Below are 27,534 nucleotides of genomic sequence, written 5' to 3'. Positions count from 1 at the left end.
CATGCTCCAAATCCCATATGCACAGGCACAAGGGTCTGTTCAAGCAGATCCCAATGCAGGATCAGGTCTATAGCTAAAAAAGAAGACCCAGGGAGCGAGTTCAGTTACCTACATATAGATTGGCCATTTGTCACAATGAGAGAAGCAATTTCATGACACCTTAAACCCTTGCTTCTTGGAACAGGTACTTCTACAGCATGTAAGAAGAAAGACTACTCTTGCCTTAGGGCTAAGTAACACACAGGGAGTGGTTCAAGGAGCAACTGTAGTTAGGCCACTAAATAATCGTGACCACAATACAATTAAATTCAGCATCCTCGAGGTGAACCTTAATCCCTCAATGTTGGCAGTCTCCCTTTAATTCAGGCCAGAAAATAAATAGTAGAGATGCCAGTGTAAATTTATGAATTTGCTGGACCTTCTGAATCCTAGATCTAGGATTGGAGTAGACAAGGCATGGAATGGAGAATCCTCTTTCTCTTCTGGAATATATCAGCAAATCAAAGTGCAGTCAACACTCACAGGTACACTTAGACCTAGGATTACTTTCCAGAAATTACTGCCATTTTGCAGAGTTGTTTTGACAAATATTTAGAGCATCTGTCCAGTTTGTGAACGCAGAAATGTAAACCATGCAGTAAAATAACATCTCTCAGGATGCATTAGAGCAACAGGGTTAAAATAATTTCTAACATAAATCCTAATATTGGTCATATAATTGTATGGAGGATACAAAAGGCCTAAATAATCTAGCTCCAAAAACATGGTACAGAGAGATCTGTAAACCGTTAGAAGTCACTGATGTATTCTTACCTTTTTGATTGAATACAGTTTGCATTTCACGTGCACCTTTACTTTGTAAAGCATTTTGTAGCACTGTAAGTATAAAGGATACTCTTATAGTCCAATTCTATCCCATTTTTCAGGTCTTTTTGATGCTGAACTGTTATCATTATTTAAATTGAATACAAATCATTTCACATCCTATATATTGTACTACAACTAGAGTTCTCAGACACTTGAAAAACAGATTTACTGTCAGATTATTTCTCAGTGAGTGTTCTTCTGACTAAAAGGCTGATGGCAGCATCCACTGTCATATTCTCCTTTTTCCAGTCCCAGCTCACTGCTGGTTCAAATCCCAAAGAGCTATTTACATTGTTTTAAATAGTTTTCTTTTTACCCTTTCTTTTAAAAATCCCTACTCATATATTATCCACCTACTCTCTATTTCCATTAATAAAAATAAAGTTTCCTTGTCTCCCTTCACAGCTTAATATTTCCCCAACTCTTATTTCTAGGACCAGCGGCCTTTATAAGAACATTGTTCTGCTCCCCAGAACACTTTGCCTGGCCCATACAAAGAATGTTTAAGAGAACAATGTTAACCCAAATTCCTGTTTTCATTGATGTTCCCACAGGTTGAGCAGCTCATAGGGTATAGATGAGAGAGTTGGAGGATTCCAAGTTATTTACTGAGCTCAGTGGGAAGATAGGGAAACTTTAATTGTATTAACAAAACAAAATCTATCACCACACTTGGAAGATGATGATGTTATTATCATCGCCAATGGTTCCCCATTTGATTCAGCAGTAATTTACTTCTCTGGGCTCAGATCCTGATGCCCTCACCTATGTTGTATAGTACCTTACTCCATGAGTCAATAGGATCATGATATGATGATATTAGAGTAAGGGTGTCATTGTCTGGTTCTGAGTCAATAAACTACCAGTGTTATAGTTTACCTACTTGGAAAGTAGACTATTGTTGTATGAAATGGAGCAACCTGATACATTATCCTTTCATTCAGAAACTCTGAATATGTATTACTGTCACGTTTTATGCCTATTCTGATTATTCTTATCCATTCCATTTGGTTAATGGTTCAGCTGGCCGGTCTGCCTGCCCTCTTTTGTGTCAGTGTCAATGGGCAATGTATTGGCTTTGTGGAAATGCAAGGAGTGATGTCCGCCTAGAACAAACTTAGCACCTGTTTGTCTGGCCAAAAGAAGGATTCCCTTTGGTATAATTAGAGAAGGGTATAGCCAAGTGTGTCCATTAGTATACTAGGTATAATATGCCCAAGCAATCTTTTCTCATGTGAGCAGCCTCAAAAGGGATTCAACAGGTAATGTCTACTTACATGAGTAAGGGATGTGATTCCTTTTATTTCTAGAGGCAAGGGTATTTCCACTTTCTGATAGCTGTCTGCATGAGTTTGGCAATAGGGAAGCTTTAGGAAAGAGATTCAAATTGCCCTGGGTTACCGTAATGCTGTCTGAGGCAGTTTTCTTCCTAGAACTCCTGGCTAGACCTCTGAGGAAGTCGATCATTTTAAAAATGAAAAAGTGAAGTCTCCTGCTTTAGCAAAGTGCGAGTGAAAACACATCAGGCTCAAGCACACAAGCAGTAAAGAGAATCAGTAATAAAACCAGTCTTGCATTCCTGGCCCCATTTCAGTCGACTGCTATACTCACACTGATCCACAGGTACAAAACAATGTCACTTTTAAAGAGTTCTTACTCATTAGCTAGCTTTTGATGGATTTGTCTACTGCAGGCTAATGAGGGGAAATGTTTTAATTGATATTTATGTCAGGCCTGAAAGCCAGAGCATCAGTGTGTGGAGTGTAGCGGCCCATGGTGCTGATGGAGAGATTCTTCTTTTTTCAAGATCAATATCCATAGGACACGGCTATAATGGATATCTATTTTATAGCAGGACAATTGGTCCATATCTTAGGGAATCTATGGACAGGGAGAGAAGTTAATATTGCAGACATGCTATTACCCAAAACTGGTTATAAATTATTCACTAGTGAGGAGAAAGGAGTTCCCAGTGGGTCATAGCGCTGTGAAATATATACTGTACATATTTCCAAAACTAACATCACAGCTAATAGCCTCTATGCTTAAGCCATATTAGTACGAAGTACTTATTAATTATTATTATGGACAATAAGGATCTTGGTGTGAGTCACAACTACAATAATATAGAAAAAGCACACAGAACAAGTTCTAGTACATGATGGGAAGTATCATTTCTGGTTAATTCATTCACACATGGCTTCCAGCTGGAAGACAACAAAAGAGGATATGTCCCTCCTATAAAAGCTTTGTGTGAGAGCCAAGAGAAGCTTTAGCCCTTTGTTAATAGCAATTTCTTCCTTCCATTCTACCTGGAGGTAAGCTCCTTTACAAACTGGATCCTAATTATATTAATAAAGTCAACGGCAAAACTCCTTTTGTTTTCATTGCAGGATATAAACAGGATCAAATCCTGACAATGTAACATGCATGTTATTGCAATCTATTAATACCATGTATAAACCTTTTACATTTCAGTCTTTTATTAGGGCATTAGTTAGCTGGAAAACAGCGAGGTTATGACTCTTAGCAGAGCCAACCATGCCGTACTCATTTCTGAGCCATGATTACAACAGTGTATTCAAGAATGCATTTCATTTCTAAAGATCCTGTAAATGATACACATTTTTCAGTGGATATGATTTGTGCAGAGGTAGATGGTTTCTAAGACTAGTTTCAAACCAACTGCCTAAACTAATTGCCTTAAAGAAAGCAATTTACTTCTGCAGTTTCCCCTGCTTGAGAGAAAAGAGTATTTCCTCTGCCACATACTATATATATTTAGCTGATTTAATGCAGAATTCAGAGACATTAGATATAGATTTATTTATGCAAAACATTTTCCCTATTACGAGAGAAATATCTTTGGAAAGGTATTCACTAAAATAATGTTCCCAGCCTTCATTAGCTACCTGAAATTCATCCTCCTGCCTGGGAAGAAAGAGTTGCTCCCTGTTGTCCTTGCCAAGAGTTATTGGTCCAGCTACTCCTTTGTCTCCATATATCCAGAGTGTGACATTTGCTTGAGTTCCTCCATTTCCTGTCAGCACTGACACTTTCCATTCATCATCTGAAGGAAGGGGATACTTGGTACCTTGGGTATTTTTCATTTCCTCTGTGAAATACAGAACATTAGTGGTAAATCAAAATTGACATGAAACTGACAGTCCCTGTTCTAACATCAGCACATAAAGGAAACATAACAGAGAGAGGATTGTATTTTTTCACTGCAAGTGAGGGAGCCTAAAAAGATTGATTTATGTTTCTTGTCTAGTCCAAAATGTTCTGGTTAGCTGAAGTTGAACTACTAAAATCAAACTGGAAAAGACCAAGCATCTCAAATGTGTACTAGCCTCCCCATCCCTACAATGTTTTATGATTCAATGGAAACACCAGCTTCTAAGATCTCTTTACCTAGTTTCATTGTGGAATAACGCATTGTCACAATCAGAAGATGAAGTTAGAAATTTAAAAACGGAGAGCGATAAAGTAAAACTGAAATATCTGTCTGTTGCTTTAAAATACGTGCAAGCTAAATGGGGTGAGTTGAATCATATATTTCTCAAACAGCTATACAGACAGGTGTTCAGGACATTTCTCATTCAGGATCTGTTGCTGTCAAAGGTAGCAAAATGAAACTGACAAGAGATCCTGTATAATGTACTTTACTGCACTGCTTGCAAATAGAGCAGGGGAGGTGGGGTGCAGAAACTCTTTCTGTGCAAGGCCATCTCATATGCTACACTGGTTCAGTTGTTTTAGAATAAGTTAGTTCCTACTTCTTTAGAGGGGTGAGACCATGACAGTAAAAAATTTTGTGGAGTGAAGGCCCTCACTATCTTTTTAAAACAATTGTATAAAACGGAGTACTTTTCATTTCCTCCAGCATTTAGGATAATTCAGCACTGGTATCAACAGGATTACTCATGTGCTTAAAGTTAAGCTTATGCTTAAGTATTTCCTGGATTGGTGCTATAATACTCAATTTGACAGAATCATTAATGCCTGAAAGCAGAGTCAAATTAAGTTTCAAATTAAAAAAAGTGACTATCTGAGGAAATTAAATGGAAGAACAGCTTTGAACTCAGTAGTTCTTCAAATACACGCAAGCACCCATTTTTAATTTTACCCTTCAAAAACAATTAAACGTTTTACTGTGTTTAAAGATCAGATTCTAACTCAAGTCACAAAATGAGCATAACATACCACAGATCATCAGCCCCAAAGCACAGACCTCTGCCATTTAAGTTAAAAGAAGTAACCCTATTGGCTTTCAGGCATAGTAGGTTGTTAGCCTCTATGTGGATTAGTCACTAGAGAAGAACACAACTTATTACAAGTAAATTTCACAAGCTGATGGCCTGACCAAATTTAATTTTGGAAGAGAGATAAATTCACTTCAATGATTGCCTCCAATGATCTTTCGCCCAGTGTTGAGGATAAAGATGTACTTGCAAATCTCAAATGACAAACCTGGAAGTGAAGCATGAATGAATGGAGTCTCAGCAGGGAGGAACATAATTTTGAGTATTTCTAATTCATATGGATTAGCAACAGTCATATGTCTGAAATATTATTCCTTCCTGGGGTAGTGCTGTCAGCTAAGTGCTGTCCACTTACATAGGAAGACACCGTCCCTGCTCTGAAGAGTTTGCAATCTATAGCTAACTGTTCTGGCCCAAGGGGAAGATACTGCAGTAAAAGAAAAGACTGATAAATATTCTACCTTCATAAATACATCACCAACAATATAGTGCAATCCACTACTGGAACAATAAGATAGAAAACAAATAGCTGAAGAATATGTTCTCTAAGGGCGTATCTACACTTACTGGTAGATCGGCACTGATTGCAGTGAAAGTCGATTTAGTGGGTCTGGTGAAGACACGCTAAATTGATGGGAGAGCACTCTTCCATTGATTTATGTACTCCACCTCCCCGAGAAGCATAAGGGAAGACAATAGGAGATGCTCTCCTGTCGACACAGTGCAGTGTAGCCACCGCGGTAAGTGGATCTAACTACAGTTATGTTATTCAACTTCAGTTATGTTATTCACGTAACTGAAGTTGCATAAGTTAGATTGATTTATTGCAGGAGTGAAGGCCAGCCCTAAGAGAGTTCCCACCAACATAAAACTCTCTTTAGGTTCCACATTGATTAAAAACTATAGTACCTCTAGATATCTGGTTATATTGTTTTATACCAAGGACAATTTCCTTTTTGTTTGTTAAGCAGAAGAAGAAAATGAAAATGAAGTATTATACATGACAGTTAAGTTTGAAATGCCAGCCATAACTCATCTCATTGTATATTTCTGTTAGTATTAACAAGAATACTTAGTGAAAGACAAGACTTTGACTCTTTTGGATTGGTTTCTTATTAAGTGTATATAAGCAAAAAAAATTCCACATTAACTTGAAATATCTGTGAAACAAAGTGGGTAACTGAAAAGAAGATGGATCAATTTAACACAGTCCTGATTTTTCAAAGTAAGTTCTTCAGATATCACTTTTATTGTATCGGTAGCTGTTTTATGAAAAGCAGTGGTAATCAAGGAAAGTTATATACTCAATTTTATCAAATGTATGATCTAGTTGGATCCAAAATATATTTAACTTCTGAAATATATAAAGAAAAGGGTTTTCCTTTAACACATTAAATCTCACATTTAAACCAAATGATTCAGGTAACTAAAGACCTGACTCTGCATTGGGATCCACTAATACAGACCCTTGCACCTGTGGGGAGTCCCACCGATGCCTAAGGAATTTGATACAGAACCAAGGCCTAAGACAACCAAGGGCCAAATTCTGGGATCCTTATGCAAATAAATCAGAGTATCACCCTAGAGAGGACTGCTGAATTTGGCCCGGAGATTGTAAGCTATTTCGAGCAATGTCTGCTTCTTTTTTGTTTGTTTGCTTGTGTTGTATATTAGTATTTGTCTGTAAGGTGCCAACCAAGTTATGGCACTGTAGAAATAATAAATAATGTCATAAGAAATGCTGTTTTTATGGGATTTTCAGCCATTTGGCATGCAGCTGATAGTCACTTGGCCAGGGGTTGCAGCTGGTTATGCAGCTCTCTGATCAAGGGTGTAGCCACAGGTGGACCTGGTGGACCACAGCCCACCCACTTAGCATCCAGGCCCACCCAAATCTGAGCAGGGGTGTAGTGCTGCCACAGCGGCCCAGAGCGTCACTTGGGCACCTGAAATTGAGGCTGGAGCTGCGTGCCCGCCCTTGAAAAAGCTACGCTCTGGCAGCTCTGCCTTGCCATTTTCTGTGCCGACCCATGCGCATGCTCAGCTCGGCAGGTGAAGCCCTGTGTCTGGGGGCACCAGGGCTGGGAAGAGGCTGTAGCATCGGGGGAGAAGCTGAGCTAGCACAGTGTCGGAAGTCGAGGGCCACCCAAATTTCCACTCCTAGTTACGCCAGTGTCTCTGATAGTGGCCATTTAGCCCCCTCTTTCATTGTTGCGCATATTTATGTTTCCACCCCAGGAATTTTTAACATGATTTCAGAAACACAATGGTGAATGGTGAAGATCAAAATTCCCACATCAATTCCCACACTTGTGAGATCTCACAGGATTCCTGTAATCTCACAGGGAAAACTTTACTGTCCAGAGGCCACCAATGAATACATCACTGGGCATAGACCTGCATTGTCAGAGAGATGGTCTGAACAACTTAAAGAGTTACTGTAGATGTTCTAACAGTGAATGTTAGGGGTATAGCTGGGGACGTATACTAAACATCTACTTACAGAATCAATTGCCACCCTTCTGTGAATACTAACTTGGGGATTTAAAAACACAATCAGTGTGTTAGGTCAATGTGGATTAAAAATCTTTCAACCTTCAATGATTCCCCCCCGCTTCCCCCCAAAAAACTGTGAAAATCCAGTCACCTGTTAAAATACTTCATAGGAAAATATTCTTCATAAAAGAAACATTTTCTTTGAAAGACACAGTCAACTTTTGTATTTCCATTTAGTTTGCATAGACACAAAAAGGACCCCATAGTTATTACTGCTCATAAATACTCCCTACAAAGTATTATAGAGACTTTACCTGAACCATTTTTAGGGTAAATATCTCCTCTGGAAAATGATCCTGGGCATCAAACCCTAAAAACATTCTGCTTTGTTGAAAATATGTTTAATGGCGTATGTGTTGTTGCCCTAGAGTTTAGATTCAACACACTGAACCATTTTCTGACAATCTATGACACACGCAGAAGGCTTTTGGTGCAACACAATAGTGCAATACCAGGTGAAGTCTAAGGGATCCGAAACTGAAATAAGTGTTTTGAAATGAAAACAGGAGTGATGCTGCCACAAAGATGTCAGTGCTATCCACAAATAATTAGCAATAATTAGAAATAATAGTCTGCACTGATTTTAGTTAAACCAGGAGAGTTTGGTGCAATCCTAATCTTGCACTGCATTTAAAGTCTCCTCTGGTATAAAACATATTGCTCCCGGTTTCTGCATCCCCTGCAAATTAGCATGCTAAATTTTGGCATTTTGTTTATATAGGCACAATGGTACCTAAATTCCACCAACGTCAATCAAAAGCAGAATTGGGCAACTCAATTTAAGGGCCCTAGTTTGACAATTGAGCTCCTTAATTTGTTATCTGGTGGGGGTGGGGGAAAGCTGTCCAGCAAAATAGTGCACAGCACTAGAGGCTCTACAACCCCAGCGTGTCCCCTCCACACAGGTAGAGCAAGGATGGAAGAATTGCATAACTGTGGATTCTCCATCCTGCCCCCGCATGGCCCAACCTACCTCCCACACACGGATCTGAAATATAGGTGGACCATACGAAGCAGAGGTCTGTTCCCCTACTCCACCCCACCAGCCTGACCCCTTTCTTGAATAGGGGAACTTTGCACCACTGAGATAAGAACAAGAGTCTCCCTTCAGAAAAGGCTCCCACTTGGGCTGCGTGACCTTGTCCTGCTAAATCAGAAATCTTTAGACTCTGAAGAGAACATGAAACTCCTGCAAACTGAGTTCTCGGCTGCTGCAAGTTTATTTATTTCGTTCCACAGTAATCCTAGGAACAGGGCAAGAATTACTATCAAACTGCAATCTTTGTGGTTGAAGAGCAGACATTTCCATTTAGTTAGAAATACAGGTGGTGTTTTGTTTTGTTTTGATTATTAATCTCTTAAAAAAACAATGGTTTAAATTGAAGCGGTGGCGGTGAAATACTGAAACTTTAAAAAAAATAAAAAGAGAGATTCCAAAATACCCGAGTTTTCCATCTCAAACACTTCTCACTGTAAATGGTATCACTGGTGAATCGCTGTTATTGTTTATATTATGGTAGTGTCCACAATCTGCTAGGCACTATACAACATACACTAGAGAACCAACCCTGCCCCAAACAATATGATCTTAATCCCTTTATGCCACTCCCAGTGTAGTAGGTTACTGGGTGGAGAGAATTGGTGAAGGCTTGGGCAATGCCCAGTTGATTGATGGCTCCTTGAGGGCCACAAGCAGACATGGATCAGATCAGCATTAACAACTCCTCACCCAATCAGTCCTGGGCACAGGGCCTCCTCATCCACACCCAGTGGATACTGGGTGCAGCAGAGTACTGAGGCCAGTATGTACTGGGTCAAGAATCCTTACTCCCTTCCCCCAGTAATTATACACAACAATATGATGCAGCCATATCCAAACATTTTTAAAGGTAGTTAGTGTCTCATCCAAAGCCCACTAGAGTAAATGGAAAGACTTCCATTGACTTCAGTGGGCTTTTGTATTGGGCCCTACATTGTATTAGCACAGTTATATATTAGTAGGGAAAAGAGCTGGGCTATATTATAATAATGTATTCAAAACCAGCATAGTGAAATTAGTCAAATCAGTTATATGCTGACTATTGGCTAACCAATATGATAAACTTCACTGCTTTTTCAGATAACAAGTCTGTTAAAGAGCAGTTCATATCCACACTGTACATTGCAACAGTCTAGAAAAGCCATTTGGTGTCGTCCCTGTGATGGTAGGCTATCACAAAGACACAGAATCACAGTACTGCAGTATAGATTTTTGAAAACTATTCCTTACTTGCGGGTGAAGAAGCTGATGGGCTCTGAGCCACTGGCTTCTGGGCTTTTGCCGGTTGGTGTTCGGATTCTCTGATCCCTCCCTTTGGTTGGCTGGGTGTCGCAGATGTTCCCATAGGCTTTTCCCTGCCAACTAAAATAACAAAATGTAAAGTGTGACACTACCAAAAAATCATTTGCTTCTCCTATTTAGAAGCTACCCATGTATTCAACGGCAAACACAAGTAATAAACCTTGCAATTGTCAGACAAACGTACAAGATATACCAAAATCTTTTCTCTGTGCATTGCATAGATGTAAGTAATAGGTTTTTATTGCTAGCAAAAAAAAAAAAAAAGAAAAAAGAAAAAAAGATGGCATGCCAATAAAATTCATTCACAGCTTTGCAATTCTAAGCAACAATTTAACATTGATGTATGAATCAAATGACTCGTTCAAATGCTGTTTTCTTGACGTTAAGTCCCTCCACTGATGTTTTCTTGATTAAAGGGGGCCATTGCTTGACATCTCTTTCAAACAAAACTGCCAGTGGCCATTTCTGAACTATGAAATAGCAAAGAGACAAACCTTGGCTGCTCTGAAAAAAAGCATTAGGTCCTTTTATCTTCTTTTATTAAGAAGCAAGGTATTTTAGGAACCAACTTTCATACCTGAGTCTAAAATGGAATAGAGATTAGTTTTATTATAGCGGTACCAGTTAGCATTGCTTTAGTTAAGGTTTTCCATAGAAAACCCTTTTCTTCATGGGTTTAGGAGGAAAAATTATTCTCTCTCGTCTGTGTGGTATATAATTACTCAAATATTCTGCTCCTTCACCCTCAACCACATGCACGGTGCACGCACTGAACTTCCAGTGATGCCACGGTTATGATTACTTTTATTGTAATGTTTCTGTGTACCTTTGGAATTGTTTAAATAATAATATAAACTGTGTGCTATAATACAGTCTCTGACTGCTGATTGAGGTATTCTTGATGAGTTTATACTGCTTGTATCTGGGGTTCCCAACTTATAGTCAAAGCTTGATGGTCAATTCATCATTTTTATGGTCTCTTTCATTTTTTATCTGAAATATCTTTGAACTAACATCCACAAGATATAAAAAGCTGTGACCGTACTGGTTTCTGCCAAGTACTGGCCAAGTGACTATCAGCTGCGTGCCAAATGGAAAATAAAAAAGGGCTCTGAATGGTATAAATCTTTATCAACTGGCTCATATATTTCATTATGGGGTACATCAAAGCACTCTATGGAACTTTTAGTGCATGACAGTAAGGTCCACATGGACACTTCGTGAGTAGCAGGCTAGTGGAAGGTAGATTTACATCCCAGCCAGCCGCAAACTCAGTGTCTGCATAGACAACCCCTGAGTGTGATGAAAATTGGATAATGTGTCACCCCATTAAACTACCACATCAGAACCAAGAACTGGTCTTTTTAGGGAAACATGAAGGCTGGGATTTGCAAAGGACTTTAAGGAAGTTAACTGCCTAATTCAATAGGAATTGGGAACTTAAATCACTTGGGCCCAGATCCTCAAAGCTATTTAGGCTCCTAACTTCCATTGAAATCAATGGGACTTAGGTAATTAAATACCTTTAAGGATCCAGGCCCCAGCTCCTTTGAAAATCCCATTATAAAGGAATAATCATTAAAGCATAAGATATGTGAATTTAGAAAAAGGCCATTTTAATTCTATGAAACTATCCCCATTTTGTAGATGGGATTATAAATTTCATATGAAGACAAGGTTGTCTCTGCAATTAAAACTCCATAGTCTTCCAAGATACGGGAGTTCTGCATGAGATGGGGTTGGGAGAGTGAACCATGGAAAGTTTTAATCAATCTATTAAACTGCTTTCTCTGTGGGGAAAAAAAGAGGTTTAGTAGCTCTTGTTATCTACCCTATGATTCAACGTCAGAAAAGAATCAGTAGATGAAATTCCAAAAATTCACAGTCTGAATTATGTCTGTCCCTGTGTGGGAGCACTAGAGGGGGAGAAATTACAGGGAGCTATTTACCCTCTCGTACACCTGCTCAGGAGACTTCAGAAAGCTAATTTATGGCTCTCCGCTGCCAAGGTGGTTAGAACAGATTGGCCCAGTGAGGGAATGTTTAGATGGGTGTGGCTTTATTATCTGGCCATGGGACAGTACTAGGTAGGCTGCTCTGGGGGAGTACAGCCTAACTGTTTTTATACCATTCTTAAAGAGGTAGGAAGGACTACCTCTTACCCATAACACCCTTCCCTCATAATAATAATAATAATGACAATGACTCTGGTGGCACTGGGACCTAGACAAGCATGACTTCAAGCACTGCCACTTAGTCCAATATCCCCCCCACACACACACACACTCAATGTGTCTGTGTCTAATGCAGCCCATAAGGTACAGCAGTTGTATATTAATTTTAAAAGGTAATCCCAAATTAATGTCTTTTAGTTCCTGAAGACTGGTTTCATGTTCCCATTTATCCTAATGTCCATGTAAAAAGTGTATCTGTTTTAAACTTTTCCCTCTTTCCCTCATAAAAAAGGGGACGTTAGTTAAAAAAGATAAAAACTTATCAACTATTTCTGGGCATTTACTCCAGATTGTCAGCATCACAGAAATGTTATCAATATTTAGGCAAGATCGCCACTACCAGTAGACATTCCAACTGAAACTCAGAGATGTATGTTTTCAAATCTATTCCATAGTTTACTCATGATGAGACGTGCTTTGTACTGTTCACACTTTCTGACTGTTGAGCAGAAGTGCTTCTTTTCTTTTGAACTGGCCTGCAGACAACTACAGTGTGTGTTAAAGCTACAGTTCAATGAAGGGGGCAGATATTTGTGAGGAAGTACAGCTTTGTGGTTAGGGCAGAGTACTCAGAGATCTGGGGTCTAACTCCTGACAGACTTTGTGTGTGAAAATTCCCCATCTGTAGAAACAGGGATAATAATATTTCCCCTACCACATAAGGATGTTGTGATACTTAATTCATTAGGCTTCATGGAGATGCTTTGATGCCATGATTAAAGCAACACAGAAATGTATAAAAACAAAGCTCTCAGGTTTGCATAGTTAGCAACCACTGACAGTGGAGCAGATTTTCCACTCCACTCCACTCACACTTTGGGGATTTCCAGAGTGAGAGAGTCCACTCCAGGTATACAACCAGCCTACCTGGCTCCTATGCCATATTTCTTGCAGTCTCCAGCAGTGAGGGGCATATTGAAGTTAGAGAGGGGGTATGGCCGGAGCACACTCAAGTTGTATTCAGCTGGAGAGCAGTTTCTTGGGAACCGGTGCCAGCTGACACACGGTAGAGCTGCCCCCAGGTTGCTCTAACCAGTGACTAGAGTTGGGCAGAGAATCAGGGAGCTGTCATAACCAAATGTTATGACCATTGTTTTTATCCACATATTCAAAGTTTCATTTATTCAGCAAAAAACCAAGAGTTTTCCTTTTAACGCCTGAGTTGGTAAAATGAGGTACAAAAATTACCAATGTATATGGGAGGAATTAGTTGCAAGTAGGATATGTTTCTCATTTAAAATACTAAAACATTCAAGAGCAAATTTTCAAGTCTGGTCTCTATATTTTTACCTTAAACTTTGTGGTCATAAATATTTACATGTGTAGCTATAAATATGTGAAATACTCAGTGGCTTGTTTAGTATTCAAAGTTGCATACATTTGATGACTCGTGGGTAGAACAAAATGTTTCTCTCTCCAGTGTTAACAACTGGCTTGGTCTGGCCATCTGGTTGGAGACCAACATACATCCCTCTGTTTTGCACAGATTCTAGACTCACAGATCCACTTTCTAAGTTCTTCTCAATTTTAAAGTGACAGTATACATCACCCGTCCCCTAAAAAAAATGAAATATACAAATGTGAGTTCAACAATTGAATGTGATATGCAGTTGGAGAACTTTAAAATAAAAACTTGAATATTTGTGTCAATTCGGTTTGTTTTTTAAGATTTTACCATACTGCTAAGTTGTCTAGCTGTTCCATCCTATAAAGATAGCCTCATGTTTGGACCTGTTTATTCCTTTGTGATCAGAAATAGAGATATAATGATCTGAATAAGGGAAATATCATGCATAAGACAGAGAGTTCTGATTCATGTAAAGGTTTAGGCAAAGGCTAAACTGTCTTCAAAGCAGAGTTTCCCAGTTCTGCAAGTTTTATGGCTGATGGGAGATGTAAATGTCTCTATTTTAGACAACAGAGGGTAATGCAGTTCGATTATTTTACTGACTTTAAAGATTGTATTCCTTCTCTCTGGCATTGGCAAGTTACTTAAACATTTTAAAAGGCAAATATGAACAAGAACTGCTTACTGTTCCATTACACTTGCCATCCTTGATCCTCAGATACATTCTTTGGTTTTTCAGACTTTCAATCATGCAAACTCCAGAGCTGATTTTATGCACTTTCCAATAGGATTCTTCAGATTGCTTTCCTGCTCCACTGCAGCTCCCATCAGGCCTGAGGCAGAGAGCCTGGTAGAGACTTGTGGTGAGCAGAATTATGGCACCATTGTGGAACACACCCTACAAATCGATAGATAAAAATATCCATGTGTAAATTACGTGGCTTCCTCCACCTCCTTTGATTTTTCACCTTGATACACTCCATCATCTGGCAGGAGTTGTACCTTTACACTAGCAATTAAGCAGAAGATGTGAATTGTGTTTTTTAAACCACTACAGACGCATTTCTATGTTTAAGGTGGTAAGTGACTCAAGTACATTTTTGTCACAAGTCACATAAGCGTTCCTTCAACTAGCAAGCTGTTCTCTCCTTCTATGCAAACAATTTTCCATCCAGCTCTGTTGTGTGTACATCCCTGTTTTTGGAAGTTTTTTGACTATCTGGGACTTCCCCAGAGTTTACATCATGATGTCTCCCTGTTAAGCTGTAGTTGCAGTCTTTAGCTCCACCTAGTGGGAGGAGATCACTCTTTCAACTTTCAGTTTGCTGGGATGTGTTCAGGTACAGTGGGCTTTACAAGAATAAACTATTTGCAGTTTAGTTTCCTTCATCTCTCTCCCCCAACCTTACCTTCACATGCACAACAAATTCTTTCGAGAGTCCTGCATAGCCTACTGTATCATTGGCTACTTTGCCTTGAAGACTGAATGTAATCATGTGCCCTGGACTCCGGGCTGATTCCAGAATTGCACAGCGATTTGGCTGAACATGAACTTGTAACTCACAGAGAGTATCTTCATTGTCCTAACACAAGAAAAGCAGGAATAATCAATTATATGAACCACTAGATATAAGTAATATGAAAGAGAAGTCACGCCATGGGGTCTCTATTTCTGCACCTCTATTAATTCCTCATGGTGCCATAAACATATTGCTATTAGCCATGAAGAGCAACCTAATATGGAAATTCTCAAATTTGTTTTTGAGCTTGAAATTCTAAAATTAAGAGGCCTGAAACTGGGCACAGAATCTTGAAATAAGACAAGCCTGTTATCTATTCATAATTATGTTCATTGGGTACAATTTGTTTCCTGGGTTCTGCTAGAGAAAGTCAAGCTAGGAACCACCAAAGGCAGAACTTCTGCATTGAATGCAGGTATAACAACTAACATACCCGGACTTCTTACTGCAGGGGTCTGGGGTCACCCGGTGCAGCCCACAAACCGGACTGAGTCAGAAAAGAGGGTGCAAGGTCAGGGCTCCCAGGAAATGCACTCAGAATATCTCTCAGGTACCTTTCACCAGCAACAGCACTGTGGCCCCCCATATCAGGGTTTATATTGCTCTCCCTGGATAAACATCTAGGGAAGGCAGCAACCCACAGGGATCCAACCAGATGGCTGAATCAGGCTCATTATTTGTATCTGTCTGGTCAGAGTGTAAAGGGCTGTGGATTATTTCCTGGTCCTTTTGCATGAAAGACACTATACACAAAAATACACACTGTATTGGATTTATAACAGAGCTGGGCAAAAATGGAAAGTTGCAAGATTTCAAAGCTGTTTTCATTTCACATGGTTCAAAGTGGACTGTTGCTTTTTCAAAAAATTCATTACGTTTTTTAATCTAACACGGGGTAGGCAACCTATGGCATGCGTGCTGAACACGGCACGCGAGCTGATTTTCAGTGGCACTCACACTGCTCGGGTCCTGGCCACCCTGGGTCCGGAGGGCTCTGCATTTTAATTTAATTTTAAATGAAGCTTCTTAAACATTTTAAAAACCTTATTTACTTTACATACAACAATAGTTTAGTTATATATTATAGATTTATAGAAAGAGACCATCTAAAAATATTAAAATGTATTACTGGCACGTGAAACCTTAATTTAGAGTGAATAAATGAAGACTCGGCACACCACTTCTGAAAGGTTGCCGACCCCTGATCTAACACATTAAGTTATCTCTCATTTACTGAAAACTCAGGTTTAAGAAAATGAAAACTGTCAATATCCATTTTAATAACAGCTTTGGTAACTTTTAAAATAACAAATTAAATAAAAAGGTGATAAACCTTTTTGCAAAAATATTTTAAAGAGTAAATGGTTTGTGAAGCTTTTTGTTTCCAAGAAAGGCCATTTTTGCATGAAAAAAAAATCCTTTTCATTCAAAACATTTCAACTTCCTCTAACTGAAGCTTTTGAGAATAAAAGAAATCATCAGGTGGACTTTAGACGAGACTGAAACAAGAGAGCCACAGGACCTTTGATTAAATCTGAAACCTATACAAATGTTTACTATATTACGGTACTGTTTTACAACTACACAGCACCTTTCTTCCAAGGATCACAAAGTGCTTTAATCATTCATTAATTAATCCTCACAATTTCCTTATGAAGAGGTGTTTTATTACTATATGCAATTTAGAATGGGTAAACTTAGGCAGAGACATTAAGTGGCTTGTCCAAGATTAAAAAAAAAAAAAAAAGTAGGTGACAGAGGTGGAAATAGAAGGAAGGAATCCTTTCACTCAGTCCCCTAGTTGTAATGATGTTGAGAACAAGAGAGAGCTGTTCATTGCTTTGTGGAACAGGAACAAGAAGAGTTTGCATCATTTATTCTGTGGTTTGAAGCCATTCCCAAATAGATGCCCAATTCTGCAAGATGCTGAGTAAACTCTTCTCCCACTAAAGCCAATGCATATTATATAATGGAGGCTTGTGGTCTGCTTTGACCACTAAGTTACTCGTTCCTCAAATAAGGGAAAGAAAAACACAGTTGGTTCCATCCTCAGTAAAACACAGTTCTATCTAAAGGAACCACCTTCCACAACTCCACTTGCCTAATCACACGTTGAGAGTGCTGTGACAGAGCGATGCTGGGCTTGGCTTCCAGGAGGAAGACTCGTTCCTGTTGAGTTCAGTATCTCTACAGGAGATGGGAGAGGAGAAAGAGAGAGAAAAGGGACAGAGGCCTTCTCTTGTCCAGTGCAGAAAGTCCACTGGTGAAGAAGTTAGATAAAGGAGGGAGGCAAAGAGGAGAATAGGAAGAAGCCTATTTCCTGAAGATCTCAAGAGTTTACAGGGGAAGATGAAGAAACTCCCTTGGAGAGGTTTCCTGGGCTTCACAGGAAATGCGATGAAAAAGCCTCTCTCCTGCAGCGCTCAGGAGCTCCATTCCTTAAAAATCTCTCTAACATTGAGCTCAAGAGCTTTGCAGATTGACGACGGGATGGAGCATGGTCTCTCCTTTCCCACCTCCATACTGACGTTGCCTAGGCTGTATTTTCTGGCCCTTAATCTGCCGGTTGATTTGACCAGGGCTGTGGAAGAACCTGCCCCATAAGTTGACTAAATGGGATCCAGTTTCTTTGGTTCCCACCTATAAGGACTTATAAGGTTTCATGTGCTTGACTTTCCAAGAAGCTTGCGGTCACGAAAACATGCACGCAAGCAAGCAAGTACAACCAGTACTAATCTGTTGCTGTTGACAAAAATCTACCTTTGAGGAGAGGATGAGCGAGCAGGGGATCAAGCTAGGCTTGGAACATTAACTTGCAACAAGCCTTGAAAAGCAGGTTAGTTACAAAAAGTGAGAGGGAAATAAATGGATATTTACAATTAGCACTTGGCACTGATAATTATCCAAGGAGATGCCAGGGCACACCAGATATGTTGTCAACATTTGACTAGCTGGAATAAACAATGAAGCACAGCACATAATGTTCCAGGTTGTATAAATCAAATCCTTCTCAATAAGCCATTAAAAATACTAAGTGAGATACAGGAGGAAAGAGTAAAAATAAAAATAGATGGGCACCAAAGCAGAATCCAAACTTTCCTGATCTTTGGCAAGTTCAAACTTCAGATTTTGGTTTTGCAACTTGGCCTCATCTCTGACTGGAAGTAACTGCTACTTATTAGAACAGAGAACAAAATCTGCATTATATTTAATAAATTAATAAATAATAATGATAATAACCATGAAACAATTAAAAGCAATAAGGCAATTTCATACCATTCCAGTGACATAGCCATTGTCAAGAGCAAGGGCAATATGTGGCATCTGATGACTCTTAAACACATGTGCGTTTCTTTTGACAGTCACGTCAAAAAGACCTAAAGAGTTTGGGGGAGAAAAAAGGTAAAGCCATAGATATATTCAAATTCATTTTTACATCTAATACCAACACGTGACTTATGATTTTGCAAAGACATTATCTGGCAGGAAAGAGGCCGAATTAAAAAAATTAGTAATTAGAACTGAGGAAAAAATTGGATTCTGATCAACAGATCGCCTCCCAATTCATTTCGGGAAGCTCATAAAGTCACTGCCTGAGAGCTATCAGCGAAGACATCTCATCATATACTTAGGGAGAGATTATCACCCCAATTCTGGCACCTGTGCACCTGCTAAAAGGGCTGGAGCAGCATAGCCCCGAATATGTAAAGGGAGGATTCCCCCAGCACAGGCAATATGGAAGACAATTCCCAGCATAGAGATGTGCCAGAGTGGGCCTGGGTGCAAGAGGTGCGGGTTTGGGGCCAGGTGCAGCACACAGCTGTACAGAGATTCTAGGCATCACTGTGGCTCATAGGGCACCCCAGAGAGGCTGCCATAACTCAGACAGGCTCCAGGGCCATGTTATTCCTGGGGCCTCTCCAGTCCCTGTAGCAGCCCTGGATCAGGAAGGTGCTAGGGTGACTGATAGTCATCTTATCCCCTCCCTCCTGGGCTGAGAGTTCTGGGTTGTGCTTCTTAGTACAATGTTCAGTGCTTTCCACAATAGAGTCTTGATCCCTAACTGGGGCCTCTAGGCACTACCACGTTATAAATATATACATAAATAACACAGTACTTTCCCTAAATGCCTGTAGTTCCCACTGATAGCAATAAATACAGTGAGTCAAACTCATCCCCAGTGTAATAACACTGTGAGCCATTTCTCTCCCATAGGCCTTTTCTATCACTCTGATGGGCCCGCTTGCAGTGCAAGGTACTACTCAGAATAGCAGAATCTGGCCCAGAGATTTTATCTATTGACTAATTTTATTCTATTCATAATAAAATAGAGCTGTTGCAACCTGCTGTTTAGTATACTTAAAAAATTAAGTATATTCATTCAATGAAGCAAGGCTGCATGCACCGTATGCCTATTTAAACTATTGTTCTAACTAGATCAACTAAATTCAAGGTAATTATCTCATACATGGGGGCATCTTGCATGTTGGCAGTGTTCCTACATGCCAGAATCAAACCATAGCTCAAAAAATAATAATCAGAATGGCACTTCTCTTAGTGCTTCCAGTTAGGGATAAAAAATCCTGGAAAATTAATTATCCCTGAGCCAAATCCTCAACTGATGTAAATTGCAATTACTCCATCAAAAGCACTGACACGAACCTAATTTACACCAGCTGAGGATCTGGTCCAAAGTTATTAATAAATTGTTCCTTGTAGTCCCACCAACATTTGAAAGGCAGGAAAGTTTCAGCCCAAGCAGCTTCCCTAAAGGTGCTTTCTATGAAAGATAAGTAGATGGTGTTTCTTTCTGGAAACTTAATTCCTAACTGTGAGCACAAGGAATAGTGCCCAAGATGAAAAATTAAGCTACAAGTCTCACATCAGCTTCTGTTGTACAGAGCTAGTCTCACTGCCCTGGTAAAGTAATGTGCATGTGTTTAACCCAAACAAACATTCAAGAGAAATTTTGAGGGGTAGAGACGTGTTCTTCATGCCAAAAAGTGTACGTAGATGTGTGCCTACATTTGACATCACAATTGTGCTAGCTGCGTGCTCTATTTATATGGCCATTTGCAATAACTATGCGTGCAGTTGTGGTACCTGCACAATTACACAGAGACTGAAAATACTACTCACTGAAAATTAGAAAATGACATGCATGATGATTTTACTTCTAATGTGTAAAATTAAATGTACAGAAAGTGCTATACATTTAATGTGTTTATGTATTTAAAAACTTCCATACAGAAGTCCACATATAAACAGATGCAGCAGTCCGCAGTGAAGCAGGCAGCAGTGTGAATTTGGATTCTGCATGCAAAATGATTATGAACTCTGTGGTGTCATGTGGAATTGAATCAAACATAATCCATCAGTCAAAGCCATAGTGTTAAAAATTGAACAGATTTGCTTATTGCTTCAGTGCAGCCTAGGAGACCTGATTCATGTAAGGAGGTTGGTTTGGAGGTTTACCCAGTAGGTCACAGTTTACAATCATAAAATGAAACTCCCTGTGGGATTTTCAGAACACGCTCATGCTGGGTAACTGCTTTTAGGGATTTGGAATGCTCTGAAATTTAAGGCAATACTTAGAGATTTGATTAATTCAACATTCTGAGTCACTGAATAATTGCACTCCAAGAGCAACCATGACAACTAAAAAGGGATCTTTCCAAAAATAAAGTGAAACCCATATTCCATGCCTATCAGATTTTATTGATCTACCTGTGGGACTGTCCTGCATGGAGAAGATTACTTGAGGAGTTATTCATATGGGGGTTTTCTGCCCAAATTTCTCAGAGACATCCCACAGGTAATTGCTGGGAATTTGCTCATTGCCTTGAAGGCTCTCTCAAGTATGACTTCAAGGTTCTGTTCTGTCACCCCTTCTATTCAGAGCATAGGTGAGGCCAATCAGGAAAGACCTGAGACACTTTGGGTTGCACCGCCATAATGTAGATTATGCTTTTAACCTAATGTTCTCAAACCCTTGTAACACAGTACTTTCTCCTTGCCAGAGAGAGCTGAGGCTTGAATGGGAGTGAGTTGGTTGAAGCTCACCCAGATAAGATGGAAGTGATACTGGTAGAGAGGAGGAAGCATTTGGAGCTGGTGGCTGGGACAGTATCTGCCCCAGTTGTTGAGAGGATTTTACCACCCTTACCATGGAGGTTTGCATTCTGGATCACTAAACCAGCACGTGAGAACTAGATTCTATTTAATAATGGGACGCCATTGTGAGATGTTCTTTTACAACAAAACCAAGTGGCTTTTACTATTAATAGTTTTAAATGCATTCAAGAGTAAGAACATTCATGGTTGCCATCCTCTGCTCCTGTTAGAATTAATTTTGAATCTTATACATGACACCTGCAATGATCTGATAATGCCCTCCTTCCTCATGCTGTTCACCCACACATCCCCATCTGGCAAATATTTTACCATATTTGTCCTTCTTGTCACCAAGTGCATCAACTGTGCCATCTGGACTGAGGCGTATGAAACCACGGGTGAGCCTGTTGTAGAACTGAAGAGTGTTGCCTTTCTGAAACTTCCATCTTTCAGCAGCCCACTAGTTATATTTTTAAAAGAAGGAAGAAAAGAGCCCTTATGAGAAGATACAGGAAGAAAACGTCACATACAGAAAAACTATTGACCTGATTTTCCCCAGAACAGACTTTGTATACTGTCAAATCAATTTTTGAAAAGAGAAAAAGTCTTTACATTTTCCTCTCTCTTGAGTTCCAGCTCTTGCCCTGCAGAGATAGAGAGAATGTGATCAGTTTACACAGTATCCTGGCCATTCTTTGACACAGTCACGGTGACAAGGGACTCTCTTCTGCATTGTTTTATGCTTACTTGCAGAGAAGGTGGTAGTGTCAGTGACATTTAGTTCTCTTACAATTTTACCATCCTCTTCCCCTTGATCTAGCCACCTTTGGAGAAAAACAGAACCCATTCTGATTATATTGTTTTGATCTCAAACCCAGCAATATTTTTGTCACAATGTTTACACATTACATTTTAATATTTTGTGCACTGAGGCCCTTTACCACCAAAGCACTTAAGCATGTGCTAAACTTTAAGCAGGGGAGTGTTTCCATTGACTTCAGTGGGACTGCTCACTTTTTTAAAGCTATACGTGTGCTTAAGTGCTTTTCTTGATCAGGGCCTAAAGGCCCAAGCCAGCCTGACTACCTGGAGATCTCAACTAGTGATCCAATGTTAGGGATCAGTAATAGCAGATCCACTGACCATACTGTCTGCCCCCAAAAGGCTTCTTCAGGGAGCCCAGCTGTACAGACTCCTAAAATCGTCTCTCATGAAGCAAATTTCTTGCAGGCAACACCATCCTCCCCACCCCCAACCCATACAGGTGTAAACTGTGCCATTAAAAGTAAAAAAGGCTTTATTTTCTTCTCACTTACACTGCATAAATTAGAGCTAACTCAGTTAAAATCAAAGGAGATGAACCATTGTAAAAGTGATGTCAGTGAGAGGTGTATCAAACCCTTCAACCACACACAGGATTTTTCTGTGCGAAACAGATTTCAGCAGTCTCTGAATTATTTATGAAACTAGCATTGTGTTTCAAGCTCTCTCTGTAGCAGTTCATCTCACCTACAATACTGAATCAAAATTAGGTCACGCTAAGAGGAGGTGCTGTATCAGATAGGCAGAAAGCCCACACGCACACATAAATCAATTTCAGGGTGCACATCAATCACTCAAAGCTGTCTTGGACACTTATTTATTCACTTGTAGAAGTGAAAGAAGGACACAGAATTGAGGTGCCATTGGCAAGTTGTAGCTGGATTCATACATGAGTGGACTTTACTAATTCCTAATATTTCTACTGATTTTTATTAATATCACTTTCCATAAGCTATTTGTGAATTAATTGATAGTAGATAAAATTAGAAATGAGCATAGGAGTAGAAGATTCAGAACAGAAGAGACCACAGGGGAAGCAGCAGGGAAATTGGGATTGCTTCAGGTTCTGCTGCTGCTCAGTGACAGGTTTCGGGTGGACGGGGAAGGACCAGCCGATCAGATACACCTCAGTGATAGCCATATCATGAGAACCTAAAGCCTGATCCTGAGTCCACTGAAGTAAATGCCAAAGCTCCCATTGGTATTGTCAATGGTGCAGAATTACCCTTAGAGAGAGAGCAACCCACTCAACTGAAAAGTGTTGCCTTGGATATAGGGAGAGGTGGATCAGCTGATGTCAGATCCAAAATGTCAGATGAGGGGATGTGCCAGCCAGCAGCTGCTGAATGTTGTAACAGGTGTGGAGTGGAGACGCCTTATATAGAATGTTTCAATGCTCAGTCAACGGTTAAATGTATCACAGGTCTGAAGTGACCAGACGTTTTACCATCTTATGACTGTTTGTTAGAGTATGTAAAAGGAGTTGGAACATCTCAATTCGATTCTTGGGGGACAAGCACTTCACAAATCACCCCTGACTGGAGAAGTCATGAACAACTAGTTGTTATTACAACATAACCTATTTGAAAACATTACCAACCTGTGACAAGGAAAAGAATAATCCAGGTCTGTGACAGGATCCTTGACTACAATCTTCTCCAGAAACCATCCATTTCCTATGAACAAAATTTTAAAAAGTACATCCTAAAATGAAAATTTACTCTGTGTGCGTGTGTGTGTGTGTGCATGCATGCACTCATATATTTGTCCAGATTCTGATTTAAATTACACCAGCTTAAATCAAGGCAAACTCCACTGAATTCACAGAGCTATATCAATGTCAAACCAGTTTAAGTCAGATCAGAATCAGACCCAGTAACTTTAAACACAAATGAATATAACATTAGCAACGTGCAAGGAGTCACTCCCTGATATATAGTAGTGCTCATCATTTTCCTGTAATTACGTTAGGGTCCTTGTCAGGGTTGAATGCTTTCAGAGCAACCCCTCGTGAGCCTGCACGTGTACTGCTCATAGCTCCCACTCAGACTCTTGCAGGCAATTACCAGACCAGATTAGGTCTAAGCACATACTCCCTTCCCGAGGGGTCTGGTTTATTAATTATTTCCACAAAGTGTAACTCACCATTTTAGTCACTCAAGTTCATATGCTCTCTGGATCCATATAATCATCTTGGCAGGTTTTTCTTGCCCCCGGTCAGGAGCTCCCCCCCCTCCATCACCCCAAGTCCCATTCTTGGAGCTGGGTTGTAGTTCAAAGAGTCACTCCCTCAAGAGAGGAGTCCCCCAGCCAGCTCTCCTTCTTGGAGCTGGGGTTGTAACTTAGGACCTGTAGGTCCTTAGCCAGCTTCTCCTTCAGCTGGCCCCTTTTTCCCAGTTAGTCCTTGGGTTCAGCAGGCAGGCCTTCTCCTGCTATTAAGAAGGAGCTGCTCCCCTTTCCAAAGCTCATCCCAGTTGGCTGGGTGAAAGTGGGCCTTTGCCCCACCTGCCCTACTAGACTCCTGGTCCTGGGCCCTTAAAGGAACAGTAACAGGATTTCCTCTCAAACACTACTTATACCCAAGACCACTTCCTCTTGACCAATATCTCCTAGGTCCTTGCATACCAAACCTCCCAAAATCTTAAAGGGCCATTCCACATGATGGAGGTAGGCTGACCCCAGGTACCACTACCCTTAGGGGGACAGACCTCCTCATCACAGTACAAGCTATTGTAAGGAAAGAAAGATTCACTTCAAAAACTCTCCATTTATAGTCACATATGCTAGAAGCACCAGAGGTGTTAAAAGTGGACTGTTGCAGGCTAGCACGGCCCCTTATCCCTCTCATTTAAAGCATTTAATTTGTGTATTTGAGAAGATATTTTCTTAGTCTTCTTAATTCTTTAATATTTTGGTCAAATTATCAATAAAGCTGAACATTTTGGATACAATTTGGCAATAACACTGCCTCCAATTTTTTAAAACATTAATTATCATTGCTAGCAAAGGTACTATCCATTCCTGGCAAGTCCATGGCATTAAATGGTGCAATATTCCCTTGATGAGTACACATTGTGAGAGACAGTGTAATGCCATGGAATATTTCAGAAGTCCAGGAAGCTGACAGTTTAATCATTAACCAATCTGAGAGGCCCTCACTGCCAGCAACTCTAAGGGATTATATTGACTGGCTCAAAGCAGAATGAAGAAAATTGATTGTTTGACACTACTGATCTTGGCACATAGCTGTTTCATCATTGCAAAACTCCACGACAGAGAGCCATGTTATAATGTGCAGAAACGTCAGAGGATAGCAAGCATCTGCCTGAGAGACACTACTGCAGAGGAAGAGTTGATGAGAATGGAGTTCATGAGAAAATGGAGATTTTTTTAAGATACAGTGAAACCTGCCGTGAGCAACCATCCAAATGATTAATTTAAAAAATCAATTGCTTAGAGGAAGTGGCTCTTCCAATGAAAGTGGATTAAGACTGCAAGACTGCATTCAATAGATCTGGAGACACTTCCTCTGTCTCCCACTCATTTGTCCAACTTGTCTACTTGATTGCAAGCTCTCTACGGCAGGGAATGTCTCATGATGTTTCTGTACTGGGCTTAACACAATGGGGGCCTGATTCAGTCTGGGATGCCTAGGAATTAGTGTAATACAAATAAATAAAACAAATAAATAATAAATAATAATGGTGTGGTCTCTTAAGACAGGAGGTTGCATAATAAAAACTGCCACTGAAAAACCTATAGCAGGTTGTCTGGAGGAGTGGAAAACTCAAGGATTTTCCCCACATAGGGTTTTTCTTGAGTCATTTTCCCTTCTAACTCTGTGGTTCTTAGGGATTTATCCTTAGGAAAAGGGATTGCTGGCAGGCTACTCCCTTCCATTTGACAGCCTGGTTCAATAACAACTATGTAATCATCAACTGGGTCCTTTCTCAGCAGCTTAGAAGAAGCCACAGAAGGGATCCAGAGCAAAATATCATAGCTCCCAGTGCATGGTTTTCCTGGATTTCCATGTGAAAATCTGGGAGCAAAGAGGGAACAGTACCATGGAAAGAGACATCTCATCTAACCTGCTTCCTCCCCCAAGATGTCACCATGCTCTCTGCTTGCTGAGTTCCAATCCAGGGGCATCTGTACAAGGCTAATGAACAAGAGAAACTGTGACAGAAGTGCCACTTCTTCCCTTCCATATGGAGAGGGGTTGGGATGTCCTCCACAAGTGGATTAATGTGGGATGATCGAGCAATGAGTGATATCTTACTGACAATATATGGAGATATACCTATCTCATAGAACTGGAAGGGACCCTGAAAGGTCATTGAGTCCACTCCCCTGCCTTCACTAGCATAACCAGATACAGATTTTGCCCCAGATCCCTAAGTGGCCCCCTCAAGGATTGAACTCCTAACCCTGGGTTAAGCAGGCCAATGCGCAAACCATTGAGCTATCCCTCCCCCCAGTCTTGTATACATTGGAGGGATGAGTGGAGGGAAGGGAGACGAGGAGGTTAACTGTATTACTGCCTGTATCTAAAATATCAAGACAGAGTAAATTGACACCTCTACTAGACACTCTGGCCCAGACTGTCTAGCATTGATCTGCTACAGTGTTTGGTATTCAGGGACAAATAAATCCAAGTCTTGTGCTCATAGGCAATTTGGTTCATAGCCCATATTTCCATCAACTGTGTGTGTACAGTACCTAGCACAATGGCCCTCAAATCCCTGGTTGGGACTGTCAGGCACTACTGCAATTTAAATAATAATGATGCTAATAAATTTCATTTACAGTGATAGACTCCAGAAGACATACAGAATATAGACTCTACAATGAAATATTCAAAGTGCAGAAAAGACAAACAAATTCAATTTTTCAAACGGGAATGACAGAACTATAATGTGCAGTACCCTTTATTTAAAAGTAACAATTATTTGGACTATAATAGAGGTTAAGGATGATTATTTGGAATTTGTGATGGTACCAAAATGTAAACTTTTCATTTTAATGACTGATATTCTTGGAACCCTTTGTCTCCCCCTATAAAATACCTTGGTCACATTATTTCATATGAATATTTTACAAATACCTACTCTAATGTCACAGAAAGCTGTGGTCAGTATTCAGTTACTGTATGTAGAGATTTCTCACCTGATCCAAGTCCATTGTGTCCTATAACAATCTTGTACAAATCTCCAAGGTGCACAGCTTCAAGTAGGAAGAGGTCAGTCTGCAAACCAGCCAAGAAAAGTGCAATTAAATCTCTAAAAGAACTCCCCATCCAATGGGACGCATAAAACCTACGGTATAAAACCTGTGAAACTCTTCTATGAAGCATGAGCATCCCAATATGATCTATGAAATAATGTATGATAATGTCAAAGCAGACAAGCAAAGCTGGTTTCCAGGACCAACAATTATGACTAAAGAGCTAATCCTGATCACTTTGCTT

General features: G+C 40.0%; 1 protein-coding gene across 1 annotated transcript in view; it reads right to left on the bottom strand.

The window, feature by feature from the left end:
• Positions 1 to 27,534, bottom strand: part of RP1 (RP1 axonemal microtubule associated) — a 297,670-nt gene that overhangs the window by 186,497 nt on the left and 83,639 nt on the right. Inside the window, exons 9-19 of the mRNA XM_065585560.1 lie at positions 27,234 to 27,312; positions 23,668 to 23,743; positions 21,993 to 22,069; positions 21,858 to 21,889; positions 21,576 to 21,705; positions 18,408 to 18,508; positions 15,021 to 15,194; positions 14,297 to 14,509; positions 13,642 to 13,819; positions 9,958 to 10,089; positions 3,780 to 3,982 (exon numbers count right to left, since the gene is read on the bottom strand). Of these exons, the coding sequence (XP_065441632.1) occupies positions 3,780 to 3,982; positions 9,958 to 10,089; positions 13,642 to 13,819; positions 14,297 to 14,509; positions 15,021 to 15,194; positions 18,408 to 18,508; positions 21,576 to 21,705; positions 21,858 to 21,889; positions 21,993 to 22,069; positions 23,668 to 23,743; positions 27,234 to 27,312 (1,395 nt within the window). The remainder of the gene's footprint in view (positions 1 to 3,779; positions 3,983 to 9,957; positions 10,090 to 13,641; positions 13,820 to 14,296; positions 14,510 to 15,020; positions 15,195 to 18,407; positions 18,509 to 21,575; positions 21,706 to 21,857; positions 21,890 to 21,992; positions 22,070 to 23,667; positions 23,744 to 27,233; positions 27,313 to 27,534) is intronic.

Source organism: Chrysemys picta, chromosome 2 (genome assembly GCF_011386835.1).
Source record: "Chrysemys picta bellii isolate R12L10 chromosome 2, ASM1138683v2, whole genome shotgun sequence".
Taxonomy (NCBI): domain Eukaryota; kingdom Metazoa; phylum Chordata; order Testudines; family Emydidae; genus Chrysemys; species Chrysemys picta.
The sequence above is the reverse complement of the archived record's forward strand: the minus strand, read 5'-3'. Positions and strand labels throughout refer to the sequence as shown.